Below are 10,200 nucleotides of genomic sequence, written 5' to 3' on the forward strand. Positions count from 1 at the left end.
TCTAAATATGATGAGTTTTGTTGTTATTTGATAATGTATGAATGATTGTTATGTTGTTCTCTATAGGTGTATATATGACTCAATAAAAATCTTGTAAAAAATCGAATCAATCGAACCAACTCAAATCGCATTTGTTTGATTTTGTTTGTTTCGGAAGCCAGCCGAAGCAAAATGAATCACATATTTTTTCTCTTGCGGTTCGAATAATTTATAGTGTCAAAGCTGCCTAAACCACACCTGAACACCCCTTCTTATTATTATATTACATGTTGCTACCATTTTCTAAGATTATAATCTTAATATATTTGTAATTAAATCTTTAAACTATAAATTAATTTAAATTTCTTTATTGAATTACAATTAAGAATGGAGCTTTTAGGTTGACAAAAATACACTAGCTTCAATAGTTTTTTTTTGGATAAGATTATAATAAAGAAAACATATCACAAAAAAGAGAAGGGGGCTAACAAAAACCCTCTCAAAGTTAAGAAAATTTAAAGAAAGGCAAATCTAGCTTATTCTTTGCAAAATCACTCTTAATACTTAAAGGTATGGAAGAAAAGAAAGAAGTATCGGTCAGAATCAGACCTAAATTAGCAAGGACATCTGCACAACTATTCCTTTATCTAAAAATGTGCGAAACAACAAATTCCAATTTGAAACAAGGTTTATACAATTAAGCCATTTATTCCTAATCATCCAGGAAACAAAAAAGGAGGATTGAAAGCTCTCACCACTGTTGTCGAGTCAAATTCCAACCACACATTACGTCAATTCTTCTCATGAGCGAACTCTACTGCTAGCATAGCACCCGAGAGTTCGACAATGAGAGAATCTGAGACACCTAAATACGAAGCAAAAACACCTAAAAAGAGCCATCCATATCTCTAGCAATGCCACCACAAGTCGAGATACCCGACGGGTATATGGAAGCACCATCACAATTTAATTTTATCCAACTTCTAGAAGGGGGCTACCAAAAGACCTCCAAAATGTTCGGAGCAAGGGGCGACCAAATGGTAACCTTAAACCTCTTAAGAATCTCAAAATCATAAATACAAAGGTAAGGACCAACTGTGATGGCATTACCCGCAATGGAAACGACAACCATAATAAAATAAGTAGTAGAAGAGAAAGAAGATAAAATGTCATTAAATCTCACCAAGTTTTGGGCTTTCCAAATCGAGTTAGTCGTAAAGATGATGACAACTATACAAATCATCCTATCATGATCCTTACTCGTTGTCTCGAAGAGTTTTCAAATATCCTACCACCCATGGAGAGAATAACTAAGATTTAACATATTCTTGAGACATGACCGAATATGAGAAGCAAAAGTACAAGCAAAAAAACAAATGTGTTTCCGTTTCCTCTTCCAAACCACATATATCACATCTTGAAGGAAAGGCGAAGCATAGTCTTTTCATTTAAGCATCTGTTGGCAACCTAGTGTTAATAACCCACAATATCATGTTCCTTATCCATGTTTTTTTATTAGATGAGACCGAACATAAGTATTGTTTAAATTCTATGAATATGAGGGTCAAATCCTATGCTGGTTGATTTCTTAATTATTAGACATGGATAAATTTCAACCGTTTGTTTGAGACTGATCGATTTATTATACTTTTTGCGCACATGATTAGGATCAGAACATGTGTTGGGTTGATTTAATTGTTGAATTTGAATTTATTAGAGTTGATTCAATTGGACTTGTGTGATTCTTTTAGATTCGTCGAAAACCAAACCGAACGAACTCAATTAATATTTTTTGTTTTATAAACTGATCTATTATAAAATGAGGTTAATAATGTTATTATATTATTATCATTTTTATAATCTAATAATGACATTATTTATTTACAAAAATACAAGAATATGCAATATGAAATTTTGAGTGTTATTTGATTTGTAATTTAAAATATGATAATGATCAATGTCAAATGATATTTGAAATTTTATCGCATAATAATAATTTTTCTTAATGATAAAAAAATAATTCTTGCTTCTGCTTTTGTAAAATTTTGATAGTTATTTTTAAAAAATATATTTGTGAATTTTATAACAAATAATTGTATGGATAAATATTAAAACAATCAAATCCATTCGAACAAACCAATCTAATTGAATCTTTTGAAAATTAAAATTTTATCAATTGAAATTGTATCTTTAAAATGAAACTGCAATTTATGTCAGATTTAAGTTTTGGTCTCGATATCTACTCAAATCAAACCGACCGATTGTTCAACCTAATAGTTATACTAATTTGTTAAATTTTATGCATTAATTATGTAATCTATTTTTAAATATTTACCCACCAAAACAATACTGTATTAAAATCTCACCTGCAGCACAAACAAGTTGCTACTCTGTCATAATAAAACAGTTAAGAAAAAGCAATAATAATAATAAAAAGAAAAACACTCAACAATGATGAAAGCGTCTACTACTATAGAGAGATCACTTCACTTCACCCATCCAAATTCTATTTTAATATAATTCTACTTTTTAATAATTCTAATCTTTTACTATATAAACAATGTTCCCTCCATTCCTCCACTTCTCAAATCAGTTACATTATTCAGTTTTTCTTTTTCCTCCAAAATGGCTCTCACATACTCACTCTCACTCTTCATCACCCTCTTCATCCTCCTCCTCCTCCACCACACATGCCACTCACGTGACGCCTTCGCGTGCGATTCCAAATCCACCGCAACAAAGAACCTACCATTCTGCAATGTGAAACTCACGATTCAACAGAGAGTGAAGGATCTCATTGGAAGATTAACGCTTCCAGAGAAAGTTAATCTGTTAGTTAACAATGCCGCGGCGGTTCCGAGAATCGGAATCAAAGGCTACGAGTGGTGGTCGGAGGCACTTCACGGTGTTTCGAATGTCGGGCCCGGAACCAGATTCGGCGGTGTGTTTCCCGGCGCGACTAGCTTTCCTCAAGTCATCACAACCGCTGCTTCTTTTAATGCTTCTTTGTGGGAAGCAATTGGACGGGTGAGATTTAATTTTGTGTTTGCAACTAACTTGTACAAAAAAAGTACACTTCTTATTCATTAGAATTAGAGGAATTGGAAAAATCAACATTTTTGGCATCATTTTTCTTTAAATTGCTTAAAACAGTTATCATTTAAAGAAAAAAGTTGTATACATGACTTTTGCTTTGCTTTTTTTTTTTTTGTCAAGATCTGTTTTTTCTTTTTGTTTCACTCATATTCTATTCAGATGATAAGAAAGTAGCATAGTATAGTGCTTTAATTTTGTTTTGCAATATGGGCAAAGTTATTGATATTGATCCACCCACCATACACACAAAAAAAGTGCTAGGCTTATTTAAGGACAAATTAATTATATGTATTAGATACCACTAATAGTTTAACAAAATAGTTAATAAAAAATAAATTTTATAATAATATAAATAACAAATAAAATATATTTACATCCAAAATTTTAAACATTACATACATGGACCATCTTTTTAAAAATTCATAATTTTATATATTATTAGAATAAGTCCGGAATCACAATCAAAAGTGAATAAACTCATAGTATTGATATCACTACTTATGAATGGAGTATTTGACATTGAAGTATAATTGAAGTCCAAAACTTGAAGGCGTGGGCACACTTGTGCTTGCACTTATGATCATCGTACATTTAGCACGAGCAAGATTACTATTCATTTAATTATGTATATGTGGCTCAACTAGTATCTGATCATGTAACTTGGATGTGAAGAATCTTTTCAAATTAATGGCTCTCTCTATATATAATGATTTATAACAGTGAAACAATATAAAATACTCAACTTGAAACTAATAATAAAATTTATTTTATTTCTTAGATTTATATTTATGGCTGGGAAGTGAAACCCATTACCAATCATGAAGGGTTGGTATTTTTTTTCTTCCGTTTTTTATTTGATTTTATTCTGTTCACTTATTGGTTCAATTCACAATTTGCCTATGATTCCATGTGGGTCCCCTTCACCTTCCCACTTTCCTAAGCAACTTGCACATCATCCCAATCACAATTTCCAAATTCGAGAAACAAAACAAGTAAAAAAAACATTTAGATAATCTGCAAAACATTTGGATTTTCCATAAAAAAGGTAACAAAATTCAACGCGGGTTGGTAATTCGCAGGTTGTTTCGGATGAAGCAAGAGCAATGTACAATGGAGGAGCAGCAGGGTTAACTTATTGGAGTCCAAATGTGAATATTTTCAGAGACCCTAGGTGGGGTCGTGGACAGGAAACTCCCGGTGAAGATCCTGTTTTAGCCGGTAGTTATGCTGCAAACTATGTGAAAGGGCTACAGGGAACAGACGGTAACAGGTTGAAAGTTGCTGCTTGTTGCAAACACTTCACTGCTTATGATATTGATAATTGGAATGGTGTGGATCGCTTTCACTTTAATGCACAGGTGCGTACTGTTTAATTTCAATACAAATATTTTATTATTTTGATGTTATTTTAATTAATTGATTTATACCAGCTTATGCTACTTCACGTGACTTTGTTTATACGGGAATCTTCTCTGAATTGTGACATTTATTCATTTTCAAGTTGAAAAACCTCTAGTTTAGTATTGTAGTAGAGTACTTTTATGTATTAAGTTTAGTAGTTTTAGTATAGGCCAAGTTGGTTTGTAGGATTTGTGGGTCCTCCGTGCCTTCTTTATATTATCTGTTTGTTTTTGGATAAAGGAATAGCTATGACTCAGCTGAGTGGACTGTTATGAGCTTATATTGCTTTTGCTTTGAAGTTAATCAAGTTATCACCCCTACCTAAAACAAAAAATATAATTTGTCACTTGAACAATGAAAATTAAACTATTTCTTTTATATATTTAAATTTGGGTGAGCATATCATTTTTTTCAATGGCAAAAACATTAGTTAGTATTATATTTTCACTTTTATAAAAGATTGAATCCGAAATATCTAATTCCTTTGATCTTTATTTTGTTATATATTTTAACTCGGGTGAACATATAATTTGTGAAAAAAACATAAAAGAAAATAAATTAATATATATAACATAAAAGAAAAAAGACAAAACACCATAATCATTATAGACACATTCTTCAAAATAAATATTCAATTATCCTTCACAACTGCTTTAACACAAAATATAAGAAAAAATAATAAAAAAATCAAGTTAAATACATGTTAAATTTTTTTTTTATAATGGATTTTGTGATAAGGAATTAGAGTCCATTTTATAACCTTGAATTTTTTATTTCTTTACAAAATTATGTGATGTGAGAATACTTATAATACATGAAACACAAAAAGACCACAGATTTTTGAAGCACAACCCTATAATTATATAGAAATAACGGGTAAGACTAACAAATTGCATCGCTATCCCATGATAAAATCAATCTTCTTAAAAATTATATTTATTGTTCTAGGTGACCCAATATTGCTATCATGAATATTTTAATGTTTATATTTTCAACAAACACTAACATTGTGATGGCTGTGTAATTTTTTTCTTGCAAAAAAATAAAGTGATTAATGAACTTATAAATGAAACTTGACAATTGCATTGTAATGAATTCACGATACTAAATTATTGCAATTTTACACCAAGTCGGGTAGAGTTTGGTATGCAAAATTATGTAGGTTACTCAAACGTGTCCTACACATGTGGGAGTTTAAACATCACTTCACACCTTTTATATACAACCATGATTTTTCTTTTTGAAAAAGGCAAAAGTAACATACAAACATGATTAATAGGAGAAAGTGGAGAGCACGATATTGAATTAAAATGCCTTTGCTAACATGAGTTGTTTTGTTGCAAAACATTGATGGGGATTTATCATATTGCTAGGCCATATATGGAATATGGATGCATTTCATTGACAATTTTGCATAGCCTTTTTAACAAATTTCCACCTAATATTTTAGCGTATTGTCTATGAGCATGTGCAAAAGTAAAAGCTCTCTTAAAACATAATGCGTAGGTGAGTAAGCAAGACATAGAAGACACATTTGATGTGCCATTCAGGATGTGTGTGAAGGAAGGGAATGTAGCTAGTGTGATGTGTTCTTATAATCAAGTCAATGGTGTCCCTACATGTGCTGATCCCAATCTCCTAAAGAAGACAGTTCGTGGCCAATGGGGTCTTGATGGGTAACTTCAAAGTTATACAAATATCAAATTCACTTATCTCAATTTTAAACTAAAATAATTTAACCTTTTGTTTTGTTCTGTTGGGATTAATGAATTTAGGTACATTGTATCTGATTGTGACTCTGTCGGAGTTTTCTACGATAGCCAACATTATACATCAACGCCAGAAGAAGCTGCTGCTGATGCCATCAAAGCAGGTTACCGACACGTCGACGACTTTAATGTAAACAATATACTACACTGACAATTGTTACTAACTTTCTAAAATGATGTTACAGGTTTGGATTTAGATTGTGGGCCTTTCCTAGGAATACACACACAAGATGCAGTGAAAAAAGGTTTGTTAACAGAAGCACATGTGAATGGTGCTTTGGTGAATACACTAACAGTGCAAATGAGATTAGGGATGTTTGATGGAGAGCCAACAGCTCATGCTTATGGCAACTTAGGCCCAAAAGATGTGTGTAAACCGGCCCACCAAGAGCTTGCACTTGAAGCTGCTAGACAAGGAATTGTGCTTCTCAAAAACACTGGTCCAGCTTTGCCTCTTTCCTCACAAAAACACAGAACTGTGGCTGTCATTGGGCCCAATTCTAATGTCACAGTTACCATGATTGGAAACTATGCCGGTAAGCCTGTGTTTTTCAAGGCCCAGTCATAAGCCTAAGTTAAAATCAACTACTATATATTTCAGATTTTTATTTTATTAACAATTCTCTATAATAGGTATTGCATGTGGATATACCAGTCCCTTACAAGGAATAGTAAGATATGCTAAAACTATTCATGAGCAGGGTTGTGTAAATGTTGCATGTAGAGATGATAAAAGTTTTGGGCCTGCCTTAGATGCCGCCCGTAAAGCAGATGCAACTGTTCTAGTGATAGGCTTGGATCAATCTATTGAAGCTGAAACAGTTGATAGAGTTGGTTTGCTCTTACCTGGGCATCAACAAGATCTTGTTTCAAAGGTGGCAGCTGCATCAAAGGGACCGACTATTTTGGTTTTAATGTCTGGTGGGCCTGTTGACATTACTTTCGCAAAGAACGATCCTCGAATCGCTGCCATCCTGTGGGCCGGTTATCCGGGCCAAGCCGGTGGTGCTGCGATTGCTGATATTCTATTTGGAACCGCCGACCCAGGTTTGTCATAAAATATATTTTTACTCAATAAATATATCTCAGATACATTAGTTATTCAATAAATTTAAAAAGTAAAAAAATGATGTTTGTTATCAGGAGGCAAGTTACCTGTGACATGGTACCCACAGGAGTACCTAAAAAACTTGGCCATGACAAATATGGCAATGAGACCAAGCACGGTAGGGTATCCAGGAAGAACATATAGATTCTACAAAGGACCAGTTGTATATCCATTTGGACATGGATTAACATACACACATTTTGTTCATACATTAGCTAGTGCACCCACAGTGGTGTCAGTTCCAATTCACGGTCACCGACATGGTAACAACACAAACATTTCAAATAAAGCAATTAGAGTGACACATGCAAGATGTGGCAAACTTTCTATAACCCTTCATGTTGATGTTAAAAACGTTGGATCTAGAGATGGAACACACACGTTGTTAGTGTTTTCTGCTCCACCTAACGGTGGTGCCCATTGGGTACCACAGAAACAGCTTGTGGCTTTTGAGAAAGTTCATGTTCATGCAAAGAGTAAGCAAAGAGTCAGAGTGAATATTCATGTTTGCAAGTTGCTTAGTGTGGTTGATAGATCTGGCATTAGGAGAATCCCAATGGGGGTACATAGTCTTCATATTGGTGATGTTAAACATTCTGTTTCACTTCAAGCAGAAGCACTTGGGATTATCAAGTCTTGAATTCTTAGGCATATCTATTCAAAGAGAAATTTGTTGATATATAGTATTGGTTAAGTCTTGTAGAGAAGACATGTTAGATTGATTCATCAATTGTTTTCAAATAATAACTTCATATGATTGTTTGTAATTTTGGGAGAGAGGAGATTAAGGAATGTATTGCTCTGTTTTCCCAAAATTTCCTATTTTTTCTCCTTTTTTTTGGATTATCATTATTGAATACTATGATAGTTTAATGCCATTGTAATTGGAAGTTGTTGTAACTCCTCCTTCCTATCATTTTTATAAGATGTAATGAGATTGGGCTCATCATGTTTTATTGCAAGCATTCCCGTTATTTTCGCATGGTTCAAAATGTCCTTTTTATTATATATCTATCCCAAAATTATAATTAGTCAAAATAATTCACTTTGATTGAACTTGTAATTTTTGAAATTTTCAGTAGTGGTAACAAAAAGTTCGGTATGAATTTTTCAAATTTGATTAAAACTTTGCATTTTTAGGGCATTTTTAAAAAGATGGTATGAATTTTATCTAGTTTTAAAAAATCAAGTGCATTTATATCATATTTTCTAAAAAATATGATATTTTCTGAGGTGATATTTTTTTACCAGATTTTCTGAAAAATTCAGAATGCAACAAAATTATGAAATATCCTAAAAGAAGTAGGAAATTTTTAATTTTTTAAAAATTCTGATATATCAGAATTTTAGTCTAATGTGAAAAATTTGTTAATTTGATTATTGATGTTTTCTTTGTGCGCTCTTGAGATGGATGATCCCTCTATAGATTTTACATAGTTTTTTACCAGCGACGTTGTATGTTTTACTTGCATGTTTTGTTTTTAACTTGTTCACAATTTAATAGGCTTTGGATATCTATCGCATAAATAATTCATTCTTTATATTGATATAAGAGAAACAAAATACTGAATAATTTTATTCATAAGAATAGGTCCCTTTTGTAGACATTACAAAGTGTAACCGCTGTTTCCAGTATTCCTAAAAACTAGCTATCCACTAACCAACTAACAAACCATTCCTAAAGACCAGGTTTTAGCAACTGCCATTAGTTTTAAACAGAAACAATTCTAAAACAAATAAATAAATAAATCTTAACACCATCCCTTAAACTGATATCTGCAGATACTATCAGTTTAGAAACAAGCACAAACTTCTTTCTTTATTTTGTCTCCATTACCGAACAAACTCCTAGCATACTTCGAAGCTTGAAAAATGCAGCAGGCTTTAGGGGCTTGGTCAAAATGTCTGCAACCTGATTTTCACTCTTATAATAAATCAATTTAATTGTTCCATCATTGCTAAGATCTCTTAGAAAATAATATTTCACATCAATGTGTTTACTTATACAATGTAGTACAGGATTCTTGGAAAGTTTGATTGCTGAGTTGTTGTCACAAAAAATTGTGGTAGCTTCAACTTGTTTTGACCGTAGCTCTTCAAGAATCCGTCTCAACCAAATAGCTTGACAAACACAAGCTGTTGCAGCAATGAATTCAGCTTCTGTGGATGACAGAGTGACAATTTGTTGCTTCTTAGAAGACCATGAAACAGCCCCTGTCCCCAACAAGAAAGCATAGCCAGATGTGCTTCTTCTATCATCTTGATCTCCTGCATAATCACTATCCGAAAACCCAAATAATTCCAACTTTTTACCTTTCTTGTAGAACAGCCCAAAATCTTTAGTTCCTTGTAAATAACGAAGAATTCTCTTGGCAGCTAACAAATGCATTTCTGTTGGACTCTCCATATATCTGCTTATTAAGCTCACAAAATACATTATGCCAGGCCTCGTTGTTGTTACGTACATTAAGCTGCCAACAATTTGCTTGTAAAGTGTGTTGTCCACTTTCTTTCCATCATGATCTTTGTTTAGCTTCAAGCCAAACTCGGTTGGAGTGCTTACAGGATTACAGTCCTGCATTTTAAATCTGTCCAAAATATCTTGCACATACTTCCTTTGGGAAATAAAGATCCCATAAGTTGATTGCACTACTTCTTTGCCAAGGAAGTAATGCATCATACCAAGGTCAGACATTTCAAATTCACTCATCATAGATTTCTTGAATTCTTTCATCATGGCATCATCATTTCCAGTAAATATAAGATCATCAACATATAAACACACAATGAGCATTTTCTCGATATCTCCCCTTTTAACAAAAAGTGTGTGCTCATATGGACATTTAT

At 32.8% G+C, this 10,200-nt stretch overlaps 1 protein-coding gene across 1 annotated transcript; it reads left to right on the plus strand.

Annotated features, from left to right (window-relative positions):
• The first annotated feature begins 2,543 nt into the window (after positions 1 to 2,543).
• Positions 2,544 to 8,299, plus strand: LOC127132624 (probable beta-D-xylosidase 2). Its single transcript, XM_051061586.1, has 7 exons — positions 2,544 to 3,006; positions 4,155 to 4,433; positions 5,983 to 6,152; positions 6,252 to 6,349; positions 6,431 to 6,781; positions 6,879 to 7,292; positions 7,389 to 8,299. Exons 1-7 carry the CDS (start codon positions 2,605 to 2,607, stop codon positions 7,991 to 7,993), a joined length of 2,319 nt encoding a protein of 772 aa, XP_050917543.1. The 5' UTR covers positions 2,544 to 2,604; the 3' UTR covers positions 7,994 to 8,299.
• The last annotated feature ends 1,901 nt before the right edge of the window (positions 8,300 to 10,200 follow it).

Source organism: Lathyrus oleraceus, chromosome 3 (assembly GCF_024323335.1).
Source record: "Lathyrus oleraceus cultivar Zhongwan6 chromosome 3, CAAS_Psat_ZW6_1.0, whole genome shotgun sequence".
NCBI classification, from domain to species: domain Eukaryota; kingdom Viridiplantae; phylum Streptophyta; class Magnoliopsida; order Fabales; family Fabaceae; genus Lathyrus; species Lathyrus oleraceus.

Coding starts and splice junctions, on each gene's coding strand:
- LOC127132624 (XM_051061586.1), top strand. CDS start 2,605: ATGGCTCTCACATACTCACTCTCACTCTTCATCACCCTCTTCATCCTC. Junction 6,350..6,430: donor TGCTGATGCCATCAAAGCAG/GTTACCGACACG, acceptor ATGATGTTACAG/GTTTGGATTTAGATTGTGGG. Junction 7,293..7,388: donor ATTTGGAACCGCCGACCCAG/GTTTGTCATAAA, acceptor GTTTGTTATCAG/GAGGCAAGTTACCTGTGACA.